This window comes from Strix aluco, chromosome 3 (assembly GCF_031877795.1).
Source record: "Strix aluco isolate bStrAlu1 chromosome 3, bStrAlu1.hap1, whole genome shotgun sequence".
Classification (NCBI taxonomy): Eukaryota; Metazoa; Chordata; class Aves; order Strigiformes; family Strigidae; genus Strix; species Strix aluco.
In genome coordinates, this window is record NC_133933.1 from 69,131,889 (window position 1) to 69,149,364 (window position 17,476).

Below are 17,476 nucleotides of genomic sequence, written 5' to 3' on the forward strand. Positions count from 1 at the left end.
GTTTTGGGTGGAACTGGGGGAATGAGGGGATGAAGAAAGGCTGAAAAAGTTCTTCACAAATGTAAGAAGGAGTGATGGATACTTCCAGTCCCACCAATGCTGTGCTGCAAACTTGTCGATAATTTTCAGCAGTCCCTATTTCAACAAAGCAGCCTCCTGTCAGCTGGATGGCAAATAAGTAGTCAATTCTTGCATATCTGATTACCTAAAGATGGGACAGATTTTCTATGTGGAATCTTCTGTAATTCCACATGTACAAACTTAATGGTTGCAAATATCTGAATAACCCTGGTGCGAAGAGAGCACGAGATGGAGGAAGTACATCATCAGTTCAGGCTGTTCAGGATGCTTCACTTCCCACTGGACATTCCCCCTTGAAAACATTCCCCCTTTCTGCCAGACCTCGCTGTGAGCCTGGAGAGCTTCTCATCAATTCTCTGTGAAGCTCAACCTCCCATTCAGCTGAAGACTGAACTGAACTTTGTTTTTCTCTTGGCTCCTCCGCAGTCAGTGGTGTCACTGCCCTGAGGTCAGGTCTGGGCAGGAGGAATGAACCCCAGAGCATCTTCCAGGGCCACACATGATGAGCTGCCGCAGGTGTCTCGGCAGCTTTCTGACTTCTCCAGGATTATCAAATATGAAGACATTTGGGAGGTGGGAACAAGTGTGTAGTTATGGAGCTAGCTGAGTTTACGGAGAGCAGGCAGGCCCTTGAACAGAGCTGTGGGTTATATGAGGCGTGGACTCTGTTAGAGGAGGTCGCTTACACACCACATTATAACAGAGGAATCTTGTCACAGATGAGTTTAATCTTTGAAAAGATTTCCTCTCCTTCCCCAGCCTAAACAGCCTCTCATTTTTCACCAAAACATCAGAATAATTTCTATAAAAGTTGACATTACTTTTTGCACATACCCCATGAGGAAACATGACCTCTTGGGATGTGGCAACAAATTGTTAGTGTCCTGGACTGCCTGACAGGTGGACATTTTACATGGAAAATATGTTACACATGAGAGCAGAGCTAGGCTGACTTAACTCCACACCAAAGGCACTGCCAAAACCAAACTCCCTGCTGGAGCCAGTGCCCCTGGCGCTCCAGCTTCTGAAGCTGACAGTGAGGCAGCTGTCAGACAGGGCAGTTACAGTGTCTTTTGTCAAATTTTCTTGTTAAGCAGACACTGATAAAGGGTGTATCATGCCTGCTCTACTTCAGGAAAAAGTGTTTAGGAATTCTCCTTCCTGAAAATGTTGCAAAAGCTACCAACTTTCCACCTCTGCCTTCCCTCCTACAATATCTGCAGGCATTAGTGTATTAAAACACAAACAACCAAGACAAAACAGCAAGTAATGAAAAAGAGCACAAACAAGAAGCCTGCAACACTGCCAGATTATACAACAGCAATTCCCACTGGGGATAGCTTGGACAACTTGCCTCACTGAGGCCAGCGGGTCTGCTGAGAGCACTGGGAGGCTCCTGCACCAGGACCAGGACCAGGACCACACCAGGACAGGGCAGGCAGCCCCTGCAGGCAGCTCACCTGCACCCTCTGTAGCTTTCCCAGCTGCTGCAGTCCAGCCTCTGGACACTGCTTCCACCAAAGCTAGTAGGGATGGAGTGACTCCTAGAAGCTCTCAACTGCGACAGTCTCAGTTTTCCCACAAATAATTGTCACGGGAGAAAGGTTGGCTTGTCTTTTATTTGCTTGTAGAATAGCACATGAATCTGTGCCACGAAAAATCCCGGCTCCTACCATTGCAGACTGCAAAGGGATGCCATGGCTTTTTTTCCTCTCCACTATTTCTCACCACAACTTTCTCACAATTTACAAGAATGAAGCAATGCCACGTGTGTGTGCTCGTTGCCCTAACTTTAGCTGACACAGCAAACACTTCAAATCCTCCCCTTTAGTGTGACTTTTCTGTTAAAAATCTGTGCATATGAACACCAGAGAGAGAAGGAAAAGAGAGAGAGGGGGAGAGAAAGACCCTTTAAGCTAATGGGTAAGGAATGTGCATCGAGCTGTGTGTGGATGTCTGATGTCTCCAACTATTTGTTAAACGGCAAAAGCAATACTTCCGACAGACGGCCCTCCCCTCGCCTGCAATAGGCTCCCAAGAATAGCAACAGCCTGTGTCACTGCAAAGGGCAAAGCCTTCTGAAATAGCAACAAAGTTGTTCACAAACCACTTTGTGGCTTGCATTTGGTTTCAGCCAGCTCCAGCAACTTGTTGCCATGAGGAAAATAACCTGCGCTGTCCTCGGCGGCCGGGGAAGGACCGCTGCCCTGTGAAGTGTTCCTGTCCCAAGGTGCAAAGGGGGTGGCAATGGTACCTGGGCAGAGCACGGAGGACCTCAGCCAGCAGAGCCCGACGATGAGAGCAGGGGAGGATGAGGAGAGCAGGGGGGGCAGCCGCCGCAGCAGCCGCCGCCACCTCCGCAAGCTCCCGGCTGCAGCAGGTAAAGTGGCGGGAGCTGAATGCCAGCTCTTAGCCAGCAGCAGCGTGCCCGCTTAGCTAATGCTTGGGGCTGGGGGAAAACAGCCCTGCAAAGCCAACGGACTCTCAGGGCACGCTGTCTTGATTTCTAAAAGTACAAGAGGGGAAAATGTGAGTAAGGAAGGGAAATGCTGTCTTGAATTTTGAATGAAGGTTTATGTGATACTTTTCCCAAAAGGCCTCAGTCCTACTGTTCATGCATGTGCTATCTGTTGTGTAAATCCTTTTCCTTTATGAAGATCAGTCACCTGAAAAATCAGAGAAGCCTCTGTCGTCTAAGATAAGAATGGTGCTCTACGATAAGAATGGTTCTCCGGTCCTTGCATGCTCAGGAGGAACGGAGCCCTTTTCAATGAGGTGGAGGGAGGCCAGGCAAGCATTACACCTGCTCATGCAGGGGGAAAGTATGGGGTCAGGGGACGGGGACTCCCTCCCATCTTTTCTCCCCTAGAATTTCAGGAAGAGGCAGAGTTTCTGTGCTGACACCTTGAAAAATCAACTGTAGAATTTCTTCTGCAAAAGATTTTTGAGTGCTGAAGCAGAATTTTGTAGCTCTTCATCTTTGCTGTCCTACCCAGCCAGTTTTTCTAAGTTACAATGTGGTTTTGCATCTTGGCTTTCTTTCACTGGTGGTAAGATCAAGGGGAAAATGACCCACAATCATGACTTTTCTCACCCACAAGACAGCTGTACCCAAACAGGAAAGCACGGTTGTAAGCCAGAAATGACTATGTCTTAAGCAGGTTTTGTTCACTTAAAAATGGATTAACTGATTAACCCATGAATGTTCAGCTACCACAGGCACAAATGTCTTGTTGGAGTGCAATAGTGATCAGTCCAGCAACATCTACTGATACCTGAAAGCAGAGGTTAATCAAGAACAGAAAGCCAGTCGGTGCGCAGATATATTTAACATTACCTTAGGGTATGGGGGGAGCAATGCAGATGGTTATACGATAGCATTATCAAAGGGAAGCACAGCAGTTACAATAAACAGACGGCAAAGTTACTGCAGCACAAGGGCTACAGTTAGAAGAGTACGTGCAAATTACAGGCTTGGCCTTACCCTGAGAAATCAAAGCAGTAACCTGAAGAATTTATAATTATAATTGCGAATTAAAAGAACTTGGTGATTCTTACTGGAAAATAACAAAACAAAACCCAAATCCCATTTAATATAATGAAGAGCCAGGCTGCCTGTTGACGTAATGAAAATACACGGCAGAGCGCTAAGAGAGATGGAGAGATGTTCAGGGTGGATCTGTCCAGGATCTGAGTTCCCTGTCTTTCCATCAGTGCCAGGGATCTTTTGTTTGTGATATTCAGATATTACTCATATAATGCATTCATCATTATAGTATACAAAGTATACAATTATAGTATACAAAGTATACAATACTTCCCACCATCGCAGGAATTTAGATGTGTGAAAATGTGCAATACATTAGCTTCCTTCTGCCTTTTTAGTTCTATTTAAAAAATATTTGGTTTGGTTTTGACTTTTACACCTGGGTGGGAGGAGTCACATTTGTCAAATGGTCATGATTCTACATGGCCCTGACTATTTTTGGGTAAATTTAATATTTTCTGAGATTTTCCACTCTGCTTGCAACATAACTTTGTTCCAAAGCCGCCATGTGTTTCATCTCATAGGGTCTTGTTGGGTAACCATTTTAGATCCCATGCCAGACTTCTAGATGGACAGTTAGATCAGATGTATCCTAGCTAACAGGAGAAATGAACCCATTGAGCAGCTACTGGATCTAAAGAAGCCTCAGGTGTTAGAATAGATCACCAGACAATCAGACAGCTGGTTGAGACACCAAAAGTGACTGTGACAGTGCAGCAAAGATCATGATGACATGAAAATGGGATAATCACCTTTTACAAAAAGCAAAACGATTATTTAATTATGCAACAATTCCCAACACATGCCATTAAATATTTATCCTACAAAACCATGTGATCCACAAGCTACACACCTTAGCTAAATGCTCCTCTAAAGACAGTTTGGGGAATTTTAAACACTATTTCCCTGTAAAGGCAAACATTTTGTATGTCAGACAGCACTCAGAGAGGAAATATGTTATGAAAGATAGCTTAAAATTTTCAGGTACAGATGCTGTAGTTTTAATATGTATCATGGACAAAAGTAGATACCTTGTTCTATTGAGAAAGGGAGATTCTATGCTCTGGATTCATATCTATGCAATGCATTCAACTCATCATGATTTTCTAACCTGTGCTTGTTAACCAAGGGTTTACAGAGCTTGATTTCACCTTCCAAATGTCTAAATAGATCAAAGAATCCCCAAGGATTTGAAGAACAGATATTTGACCTTCCAGGAAAATACTTTCCCTCCCAAATTGAGACGTTTCTCACCTCAGGTTAAATCAAAGTCAACAGAAGAAAGCACCATGTTGGAAGAGACTGTCAAGTCCCTGCCTATCAAAATAGATGTAGTTGCACAGGTCACATAAAGAAGTAATCTCCCCCCCACGCTCCATCCCACTAGTTTTCTGTATGCACACTGCATGTTCTCTTGAGAGAAAGGAAAGAAAAACTACATCTCAGAAATCTCAGTGTCTGGACTAATGTGGAGCGTGGTTCTGCCAAGATGAGCTGGGAAGGGCTCCCAGACACCTTTCCCACAGCTCTCCTGCACATGAAACGGGGGAAAAGTGGTGTTCCCCAGCTTAGCCTGCTTGCAGATCTTCCCTGGCACAGATCATTTATCTGTAATGCCCATAAAATATGTGCACAGACCAAATATTTATTTTGCCTTTGGAAGGAATGTATTTTCTCAAATAGGTGCTTGAAAATAAATAAAGGGGCACATCCTTACTACTTGGCCCCATCCATTCTCATCAGCAGTACACTGTGCTATACTACAACTGTGCTTCGTCTCCTTTTCAGGAACCAAGCGTAAACATCTCTAGCAAATGTTCTTAAACATAAGTTTGTTTGGCAAGTAGTGCTGCTTTTGACCTGAGTAACAGTTGTGAGAAACCATTTTGTTTACACGGGGAAACTGGAGAATAGACTTTCCAATCACTTGTTACATACCAGCCACACACTCATTAGCCATAGTGTTTGTTGCAGGCAGGAGAATTTCTCTGGAAGCCATCATTAAAATATGTTATTCCCTTGGGCTGCACACTGCCATGTATTTTGTAGGCATCTCATAAAAAGAGGAATATCCATTTTAAGAAGCCTTTTTTTAAAAAAAGGAATGCCTAAGAACTGCCAGCAACATCATTAAAAGTGACACTTAAAAGGATTGTGAGTACAACTACTACAACATGCTTTATCTGGAAATGTTAAAGCAAAACATATGCTGAAGTCAGGGCGAATTTTGTCTGGAGAAAGACCACGAAGGAAAACTGAGCAGAGATTTCAGGGTTTAAGTCAGCAGGCAGTTCTGAGCAGGCAAGTTTTAGGTACACCAGTTACAACAAAACTTCATAGTGATATGAGGACGTTTCCTACCAGAATAGTGCCTGTGAGGGACAAGAGACACTGAGTTAACTGCTGGGGTTTTTGTTGCTAATGCAGAAAGACAATGTGTCTCCCTCTGCATCACATCAGAATCTGCTTTTCATTCAGGGGTCTGCTTTAGCTACAGCCCTCCACTATTTCTATATGACCATGGGCATGTGTCACTGGACACATGAACAAGTAAAAACAAACCAAGGAAACATTAAGACATTGGTCAAGCTGCTGCACTTGGGGAAACAAGAAATATATGGGCTTGAGTGCTTCCCTAGCAACTTCCCAGGTGTCCAAGCTCCACACCCAGCTTGTACAGCCTCTCGGGTTAAAAACAAACAATCACCTTGGTTGCTCTGATCTGAGGACCACAGGCTGAGGAGAGCACAGTCTGGATTGTAAAGAACAGTGCTGTTGATGGACTCCATCAAGATATTTGACTTGGTACTGTAATTTTGAATCAGAAACTGGAACCATACAAAACTGACAGTCACACATTTAAAGAATTAAAAGCTGTGCAGGACACAGACCTCAAAGTATCAATAGGAGACACTGCCCATACTGCCCTGTATGTAGTTTAGCTTAAACTCAACTTTTGTCACTCTGTTACTTAACATTTTTTCTCAATTGCCTGGAAGAAGATAATAGATTACTTGTGGGTGATAAAGGTGATGGGTGATTAATAAGCGGAATATGTCACTGACTCAATGCAATTTGGATGTCTTGGCCTGCTGACTGCAAGTGAATGTGCTGTCTGGGGTTCCTCTTGGCTAACTTTAGACATCTGCATCTGAGCAAGCCGCACAGATTCCTTTTATAGACAATGGAGAGAAATAGGCATCTGACCTACTTCACACATATAGAAGTGCCTATTTTTCACAAGTAGTTACAGGCAAAATCTAGGAATGTTGTAGATTTCTCACAGTTAGGTAAGTTGAACCCATTCTATATATTTTAATGCAGACAAACATAAAGTTTGCATTCCTAGCTAGGGTGCAAGAAGACAGGCCATATTTAAAGGAAAGGCAGTGCCTTGGAAAGAACCCAGTTAGAAAAGAAGTTGGTTATCCTGGAGGATAACCAGCAGAAGATGAGTCTTTTATGCATCTGTGACAATCCTTAGATGAGTAGAGGGGGAGATGTCTGCCAGGAGTGGGACGATTATGTCAAGTTCCTATCTGGCACTGGGCAACCTCTTTGGAAGCACTGGGTCCGGCTCATAATTTATGGAAAATGTTGAGCGTCTGAATAATGTTCAGAGAACAGGGCTTTGAATAATTAAGGAACTGGTAAACTTGTAAAGCCTCACAGGCTAAGTAGCTTATCAAGGAGAGATCTGTGGGATGGCTCGATGACAGGTTATAGTGAACACAGCTAAATGCAAGCAAATGGAGAATGGGATCTGATGGCTGGAAGCTGAAGTTGCAGAAATTAAGTCTAGAAATAATTTACAGATTATTTACAGTGAAAGCAATTAACCATTAGGACAACTTATGACTTAGTCATTGGCTTTCAACTACTAGCAATTTTTAAATCAAAGCTAAATATTTTAAATGGCCTAGTTCAAGTAAAATGTCATTTAAACATGTCTGAAGGGTTATGTTGTGCTGTTCATGAGTGTCCGACTAGATGACCGCAGTGGTCTCTTTTGGCTTCAGAATATATAAATTAAGGCAAAATCTTAGGTTAAATCTACGTGGCCCAATGACATAAAATACAGAGATATCCAAGAAAGCACAAATATCAGCACTGAACAGTAGTTTGGGAAGAGCACTGTGATCAAATCAGGAGTGTAGCTTCTGATACCCAATCTCATTCATTCAGCACAACACTGTGTTGTTATCAGCCCTGATTTCCAGCAGATTCATTGGAATCTATGTCTATTTTCCAGATCTATACAGCAAGCGGACAAGTCAAAATTATAAAGGGGAGGGAGCAATTAGATTTTGCCATGATAAAATGTATATTGCATGCATGCATTGGAGAATGGAACACACGTAGCAGAAAGCAGCTTAACTGGAGTCAGTAGTACCTCCACTGAAGTGCTGTTCAAAGTGTGAAGGATGTACAGCAGGTCCTTACCCTAACCCACACGCTAACATATGTTTAAAATAAGTGCAATGATCTTGGATACTGTGGACCTAAAGGAAGAAAAAGCTTTAGACATCATACAGACATGGACAACAATAATATAAAAAAAATTGTTCTATCACCAGAGCATTTCGCAGATTTGTTTCTGACATTTTCCTCAAGCTGTTCCACCTCCATCGCAACAAATCTACCATCCAACCCCACCTTCTGAAAGACTTCTCACAATACTCCCATTTCCCCCATGCCCTTATGGCCCATCATAACAAAACCATGCATTTTTCACCCATCCCTTGTCTATCTCTGGTTTGCCAGCCACCCGAGCCCAGAGACAGAGTGGGCTGAGGGGTGCTGGGCGCACTCAGTAGCTTGGGGTTGCTGCCGCTTGGCTCAGATGGAGTGAGCTGAAAGCCAGGTAGGAGAGCGGATAGGTGATACTTATCTTAATAGACTTAATGGGCTTACACATCTCCCCTGACACTGGAGGCACAACTTATATTCATACAGTTGTACTCTGTTATCCTCCAAAAGAACTAGGCCTCCAGTGGAGTGGCTGTAGGGCCTGATGGCGGGCTCAGACCATGAGCCAAGCTGCCTCCAGGAATTGTTAGGGGAGCACGCAGTGGCTTGGGGCACAACCATGCCAGGGACCATGCCAGCAATTTAGTAGGATACGTGGCCATGTGCCAGGGTCCAGCTCTGGGCTCTGGCACTGTTTATTTTAGTAGTGCAGACATACTGCTAGGTCTGTCCTCCTCCTCTCTTTTCACGATTTGCTTTAGTAATGTAATATTCTCTGTCAAATGGGACTGATCCTTGCTAATGTGCTCAAAAGTTATTGGCAATGAACTCCAGGCAGTCAGAGTGATCAAAGAGCCTTAATGCCTTAGAAAAATAAGCTAAAAATAAACAAAGTCTATGTATCATTTTCAATTAGACCATATACCACTTTCCAGCCAAGCTGGAAGGTACTTGTGCCAGGAGAATTAACTGAAATACGGACTGTGTTATGCTGCAAAAGCTACCTCTCCTCAGACACGTCCTATCTCTTCTACTAACTGGAAAATCAGAAGTCAATTTACTCTTTTCCTAGTTGTGTGGCAGCCAACATCATGATGAGAGGAAAATCATGCTGGGAGAAAGAACAAGACCAACAATAACAAACTGATATATTCCTCAAGGTTTAGGGTGCAAAAGGCTTCACAGTTAGCAGAATAGGATCAGTCAAATCTATCTTGTAACAATAAACAATGAATCACAGTTGTATAAAATGAGTTTGTTTTAAAGTGAACATTCAAAGGCATATAATCTCCATTTGGTTTATGTTTTCACCATCTGTTTTTTATTCCTGACATTGTGGCTGTCATAAACTATGCAAAATATTTGATCCTGATCTGAGATTAGTGATGAGCAAAGCCCAGAAAGTTCATGAATTTGTACCTCAAAGATTGATTTTCCTAGAATATCCCAGCTATCTGAAGCAGCCTGGTGCTCACTGGATAAGTTTCCATTTGGCAAAATAAAAACACCGGTACCAGCAACCTTCATGGCATTCTCAGGTGAAGCAAAGGAATTAATAACTAGCAAGGGAAAACTTGATACTTATTCAAGTCAAGGTTAAAGCAATTTGGTTGGGAAATGACTTCTCTCCTTGCCCATGGTACACTAGTTGGGTGGACAATAAAGTTCCTCAGTTCAGTACAGGAAAAACACTGAGAACATCTCAAGGCAAAAATTGCTTTCTTACCAAAAGGTTGTATTGTCAGTGTTGCCTTTTGCAAAGATATTCTCAGGCAGAAGGTTTAATTATTTAGGGTGTGATCAAAACCTTATTGACTTCTGATCAGGAAGACAAGGAACCCAAAAGCATTAAAATTAAAGAAGGTTTTATATGAATTAAAAAATATTTAATTAGTTTTTTCTTTTCAAAAATAGCCTTTTATTTCACCACTGCTGCTGGGTTTGTATGCACCTAACTGCTTTGCCTGAAAGTTACAAAAAGATTTTTTGGGCTGGTATATCAAATAAAGTTATTCTTAATTGTCAGAATGTTGCAGAAGTCACACTTTCAATTTTTTGTGCTTTTTCTCTTATTTCAGGCTGTGGAACATTTACTTTTTTATCTTCTGCTGTTGCTGCCGTAAGTGGACTTCTGATGGGTTATGAGTTGGGCCTTATCTCTGGAGCTCTTCTTCAGATGAGCAGCATATTAGTACTGTCTTGCAAAGAGCAGGAAATCGTTGTAAGTTCCTTGCTTTTTGGGGCCTTATTTGCATCACTTACTGGTGGATTCCTGATAGACCGATTTGGAAGGAGACCTGCTATTATAATTGCATCTTCTTTACTTGTGTTGGGGAGTCTGATTTTACTGCCCTATGAATCATATGGAATACTTATTGTGGGACGGATTGCCATAGGTATTTCCATATCATTATCATCAATTGCAACATGTGTGTATATTGCTGAGATTGCCCCACAGCACAGAAGAGGCCTCCTTGTATCATTAAATGAACTCATGATTGTGATAGGCATTCTCTTTGCCTATATTTCAAATTATGCATTTGCCAGCATATCTCATGGATGGAAGTACATGTTTGGCCTTGTGATTCCATTAGGTGCTTTGCAGGCTGTTGCCATGTATTTCCTTCCTCCAAGTCCTCGGTTTCTTGTAATGAAAAATAACGATGAAGCTGCACGAAAAGTACTGGAGAAGCTACGGGAGACATCGGATGCTACTAAAGAACTTACTGTGATCAAGTCTTCTCTGAAAGATGAACATCAGTATAGTTTCCTGGACCTGTTTCGTTCAAAAAACAACATGAGGGCCCGAATGTTGGTAGGACTCACTCTAGTCTTTTTTGTGCAAACAACTGGGCAACCCAACATTTTATTTTATGCATCAACTGTTCTGAAGTCAGTTGGGTTCCAGAGCAATGAAGCTGCCAGCTTGGCTTCTACTGGAGTTGGAGTGGTTAAAGTGGTCAGCACAGTCCCAGCCACGGTTTTTGTGGATCAAGTTGGAAGTAAAACTTTTCTGTGTATTGGCTCTTCTGTTATGGCAGTATCGCTGGTCACTATGGGTTTAGTGAACCGTAACATACATGTGAATTTCACCAACGTCTGTAGAAGCCAATCTCCAGAGGATTTCTTTCTCCAGAGACCAGGAAACCTCACTGGCGTCATCAATGGGAGTCTCAAGGACCTCTTTGCTAGCAAGGCTTCGCCAGAAAGATTGTCATTTGGTGCGCAGAAAAGCCCACATGTTGCCAGGACAGAAGAACTGAACAGGACTGCCCTGGCAGGAGGCAAAAGCACAACAGGGTCTCACATGGAAAGTGGGGAGGTTCCTGTTGTCCTGAAATGGCTCTCACTGGGCAGCCTGCTTGTTTATGTTGCTGCATTTTCCATAGGTCTTGGACCAAGTAAGTGTTTCATTTTTCTAACTCTTTGTAATGATTTTTTACAAGTGGATTAAGTGCTGGGATGACATGCCCAGCTTGGCATCTGGCAGTTCCCAAGTTGGGCAAAGCAGTGTTTTCTCCTAATATGTGCTGGTATTGTTCTAGACAGTCCTGGAGAGCCTGGGGCGTACTTTTTTTGATGGCCTAATCTCCCTTCAATTCAGTGAAATTAGCTGCTCCTCTTCAGTGAAGTTAAGAACTGCTGTGAGCTTTGTACAGCAAAATTATAGGGCTCCTGGATATCTTTCCTATTTGTAGTCTTTTGTGTCCTTACATTGTGAAGGTTAAGATGTAGGCATTTGTTGCTACTAACTCATAAACTCAAGATAATTATAAGCTCTAGACCTCTGTATGGTATGACACCAACAAATCCATGAAATGCCAGCATGCCTGGGTCCCACTGAAGATCTGGCCCCCTGATTATATAACAGTCTTCAGATATAAGAAAGACATTCAAGGTATCATAGTTCATGAGCAAACTGTAGTATTATTGCCACTACCTGCCATCACACTTGCATGGTTCCCGCTGTCTCCAGAGGAGAGCTTGTCTGCCATTCCCAGGGCCTAGCAATTAAATCTCTCCATTTTGTTTTGTTTTGTTTTGTTTTGTTTCAATAGCACTTAAATATTATTGTACTTTGAAGGGGTTGATATTTTAAAGCCATACTGCAAAACCCACACGCACAGAGTCCATTATTTATTAACAGTCTTTATATGCTTTTGTGCCCTGGCTCAAACTTGCCTTGCAAACACACTGTGCTCCTGCTGCACTATTATGATAAAAAGCTTGCCACAAGAATACAACACAACAATTGCACTAACAGCAAGTCCCCTGCAGTATTTATTTATTTTAAACATTACTCACTGGGAGAGCGGCGTGAGATAAGCATTCATTGCCAGGGCAGCGAGCTTGACTGTGTTATTGCAGCATTGTTCCCTCTCTCGCAGACCATCTTGGGGCTGAATTCTGCTTTCGATGACATAGGTTCAAAACCAGGGGTTCAGCCCTGAAAAGAAAATATTACTTGAGCTTTTACTTGGGTGTTTCAAACACACATTTAATGACCCTCAAGGCAGGGGCACGCATTCAGGCTTGGTCTCCTGTTGAAAGCTGCTTTCTTGTTGACCTGACTGTAAATGGGTTCCTGGTCATTTGAGTTGGCCTAATGTGAAGTTAATGATAATGATGTCTACTTACTGGAGGGCTACAGAAACTGAGGTGTGATTGCCGGCTAATTTAAGAAGTCTTTGAGGCCAGCGCTTGTTTTCTGACCTCTTTCTTGACTAAGAGCACAAATGCTCTTAAACAGCAAATGGAAAGAACAGGCACCATCTCAGCTCCAGTCATGTACTATAAAGCCATGGTGAGGCAATTTAAACCGACAGATGCGCTTGCGCAGCATGTGAAGGCCAGGTCTAGGACAGATACAGGTATTTCAAATTGCAGGTAGGTACTTTCAAGACAGTTCCATGCCTTTAAAAGTACACTATTCCGTTAAAATTGGCAATGTATAGAAAATGCAAGGGTCAGAGAACCAAGAGAGTGTTGGAATCTTCGAAGGTTCTGTTGTGGTTAAATAGTCTTGGATGCAAGGTTATGATTTGTGTCTCATATGCAGCCTTCAACATCTGCTTCTTGGAGTCCAAATCCTTGAATGTATTTTAAAAGCCTAGCTTTCTTATCCTCAGTGTACCTTTCTTAGTGTAAAGATAAAACTTGGGCCCCTCTCCTTATATAAAATAAACAGTTTTAACATGTTTATGTTATTCATCTCTAAATCTGTCTGTGGTCTGGACCAGACCGTTAGTCATTGTCTACTCTGCAACAGGAGGGAGGCATCGAGGCTGCACCCACTGGTTGCTGTGACCAGGTTATGCCCAGGCACCTGGGGACAGAAGCACTGTAACCCCCACACCACTATATTTTCAACTTAAAATTCTCATACTCTGCGCAATATCTGCCTGTCCTGCTGGCTAAGGTGAAGGTGGTGCTCGAGATGTGTCTGTTGGACAAAGAGGGGAAAGGATCTTGCTCTTTTCCCTTTATTTTGGTCTATTTCGTTTTATTTCCATTGCTCTATTTCCCTTTATTTATTTTACCCACTTCATTTTGAGTCCATGCTGCATTATATTCTGTGGGGATAAAGGAGAGTCTATGTAGCAGCATTAGGAAAATGGCACACTCTCTATAGGGGAGATCATGCAACCTGAGCTCTATCATCTTTTTTAAAAATTTCTTTGTCCTTTTTTTGGGATTCTGGTCAAAGAGCTAGTTACAGTCTAGATTTGCATAGCAGACATTAATAAATGTTGTATTTTTTCATTGTTTCTCTTTTGTCTCCAAATTACATGAAGTAGATGGATTTTTTAATGAACTAAACATATGCTAAATATATTTATTGCTGTTTATCAAAGCACCCAGGCAGCACAGTGATGAGCACTCAAAAACAGACAGAGATAAAAGCCATTTTTGCATGATAAAAGAATTCATCAGACTAGCAAGCATCTGCTTAGTCACTTTTTTGATTCTGAGGTGCTCTGTATCCATATCATCAACCCTTAGGCAAGATAAAAGGAGTATTTCTGTTGCTCTGTTTCAGATTAATTATGTTTGATGAACTGCAATTCAACTGCTTCTTCACACTCAATTTCACACAATTATGAGGATGTTTTGTAGGTGCAACAAATCAGCATTGCATCACGTCACAGAACAGCACATGCCATCTCTCCAGCGGTGTTTGCAGAGGCGTTTCAATGCAGTTATTAGCTAAGGGGACTTAACACCCATCCTTGTTTTGAGTTACCTTTGCCTGTATATCAGAAAGGTCAAACAAGGATCAACTGTTCTCACCAGGGAAAGATGCCTGCAGAGTCCAAGAGGAGCTTCTCTCTGGCTGCCATGTGAAGGGTGAGAAGTGCGAGAGGGGCTCTTCATTGTTTTCAGTGCATGTTTGCAAGGAGAGGCATTCAAACCTGCTGTATGGGGAGGTGGGGACAGGAGAAATCTGAGCCTCGCAGAAATGCTGCTATGTCTTACACAGGGAGCAGTGAGTGCAGGCTAATGAGATGAGTGCAGTGTGGAGGTAGATCACCAATTCATCACCCAAGCTAAAAGCTCAGTGTGACCCTGAAAATTAATTTAACACAAAGGACACACAGAGAAATTCCAGTCAGGGTCATGACCATGCATGACCACTTATTAAATGACACAGAGCTAACTGAAAGAGTTGCAGAGCATGTCATTTGCCAGATGCTTTGTTCAAACCACTTGAGAGGCAAAAAATTGTTGTCCTTTCTTATAAAGAGGTGTCATCTCCTTCACTCATCACTGTTGTGTGGTACAACATTTTGAGATGTTTGAACCAGGAAAGCCAAACTCCTGGAGTATCAGACTTATTTTCCAAAATAAGGCTGTAAATGTGGGACTCTTGGGGTTGGATGGAGCATGTGCAAGAGAGTTCTCTTGATTACCAACTGTAAGGCATCTCTAGCCTTTCTGAAACAGAGTGGGTGCCCAGAGACCTGCTGCTTTCCTCACGGACCTGATGAACAAAATTCAGATTCAGATGTCAGATGGCACCCATTACCAAAGATATGCTTCTCTGCCCTGATCATCTCCTTTTGCACCATTTAAGATCAAAGACTAAATAGGGACAACTTCCCTCCATATTTTCCTATATATCCCCTGAGTGAGGAGGTCTCACTGGGTGATCTCAACAAGAAGTAGCCAAAAGAGAGACAGTAGCACCATACACATTAATACAGGGATGCAGTGTGGCCTGGAAGCAATCCTGTTTATCAAAGTAAAATCAGAGGGAGTCCAACAAGTCCAAGGCTGAGAAGAAAGTAATGCAAATCCAGTCTGGACCCAACAGAACATAATGTTTTCCCAGTCTGAATTTGTATTAGCAAGTAAAAAGCAAGTGAGCAAAACAGGACTTGAGCAGTACCTCTTTACACATACTGTGGGAGTGCAGTTCAAGGGGATCCATGCACATCAGGGGGATGTTTTGCTGTGGAATGGGTAACATTTTTATTGGGGCGGGGGGGGGGTCAAATGCCTGCATTTGGACTGCATGTATGGCATTGGTGCCTTGCACAAAAGAGCTCTTCCTCCTCTGTCAGTCCTTTAACCATGTTTCTGTGTAACTGCAAAGGCATTTAGGCAGTTGACCAATAAATTTCAGCATAATCTGCTGGTGCAAATCACATCAGCTACACTGACATCATAGCAGTTCATACTGAGTGTGGGGATGCAAATCAACAAAAGCACCTACAAGTGGGACTGAGGGGCAGTTTCATGACATGAATCATCCTCAAAACCTTTAGATGCATAAAGTTTGAAGGTGTTTATGCCAACCTATTACTGCATGTCCTAGAGCAGCCACCAGCTTTGTGCAGCTCTCCAAAGCCAAGGGCCAAACTCTCAGAGCTCTTCTCTTGGAGACCATCACAGGCTCCTCTTCCAGGGGACTTCTTGGAGCTGCAGGGACACCCCGTCCGCAAGCACTCAGAGCCCGCTTTGCACACACACAGCTGTGGCCACAACACACCCAGGGCAGATCAGTGTCTGTAGCTGGAGAAATGTCTTCTGTTTCAGGGCTTGGCACAAAAAATACCACATATACCAATCCATGCAGATACAAAGTCTAAAAAGTATTTTAACATATTTGTGGTCGACAGATAAGTGCATAACATGGTCTTGGAGGAGGTATTTAGAACTTACTGCAAATCCTGCTTTTCCAAATAGCTGTTACAGTCCCATTGAAGCACAGCTCCTGTGAGTGGGTGCTTGTAGGACTGGCAGTACTTTGGTATTGATTAAAACCTGTTAAACAGTGGAATTAAATACCCATGGAAAGTCTTCTCTGACTGCCCTTGGGTTACTAGCTTCACACTGATGAAATTCCTCCCACATGAGGGACCTGGGTTTGTGGCTTCGTGTCCCTCAGCCTGGGTATCCCCAAGAAGACGCAGTGACTACACTCTCCAACAAGCCCTGCTGTGATGCACCATCTGGCTGCTGTGGGAGCTCTCTGTGTGCATTGTTGGCCCTGTGAGGAGCAAAATCCATGCAGGGAAGTCAGTGAAGGCAAGCCTCTAGTGAGGGCAAATCTTAGGAGCAAGTTTCTACTGATGAAAGACTACTTTGGGATGAGAGATGTCCATTTCTAGTTTAAACCTGGGCAGATTTGCCATATTGACTCTACTGGAGTTAAATTTATATCAGCTTGAATGGATGCTTTAAAACTGAGCTATTTTATACCTAAAATAGAACAGATGTTTCAACAAGTGTGGAAATTTAACTGATGTGGGAGCCAGATTCCTCAGATAATCCACAAAGAGGAATATTCTCCCCACCTAAGGGTGGCTTTCAGACTCCTGCTCTTTGACCTCTCCTTTGGTGCAGCCCTCCTTTCCTCACTAGCTGTTGAGGGAGTTTAGGGTGATCAGGAAGCTAAATTAGACTGTGTGATAGCATTCCACATGTAACATGGTTTAGGACTATATGATCATTGCAGGTCCTTTCCAACTGAGCTATTCTATTCTATTCTATTCTATTCTATTCTATTCTATTCTATTCTATTCTATTCTATTCTATTCTATTCTATTCTATTCTATTCTATTCTATTCTATTCTATTCTATTCTATTCTATTCTATTCTATTCTATTCCCATGTAAAAGCCCACTTGTTTTGTCTACATCTTATTGTAAGTTGTTGAAGTAGTTCAAATGCAGTTTTAAACCCATGTTGGGGACAGTGGGGAAGATGGAACAAGGATCAGGCAAGAAGGATCAAGGAGGATGGAAGAAAGCTCAAGGGTTCACAAGAAAAATGAAATCCATGGAGGTGAGGAAGGAAATAAATCCCTCTTTCAGTCCATCTCTGTCCTTCTTATGGAACTTTATGGGGTCTGTGGTGGTCTGTCTTTATGTA

General features: G+C 42.7%; 1 protein-coding gene across 3 annotated transcripts in view; it reads left to right on the top strand.

Annotated features, from left to right (window-relative positions):
• Positions 1-2,220: 2,220 nt before the first annotated feature.
• SLC2A12 (solute carrier family 2 member 12) overlaps positions 2,221-17,476 on the top strand; it is a 30,305-nt gene continuing 15,049 nt past the window's right edge. For all 3 annotated transcript variants that reach the window (XM_074820715.1, XM_074820716.1, XM_074820717.1), the window contains exons 1-2: positions 2,221-2,461; positions 10,177-11,499. In XM_074820715.1, the coding sequence (XP_074676816.1) occupies positions 2,329-2,461; positions 10,177-11,499 (1,456 nt within the window). In that variant the 5' untranslated portion in view covers positions 2,221-2,328. The remainder of the gene's footprint in view (positions 2,462-10,176; positions 11,500-17,476) is intronic.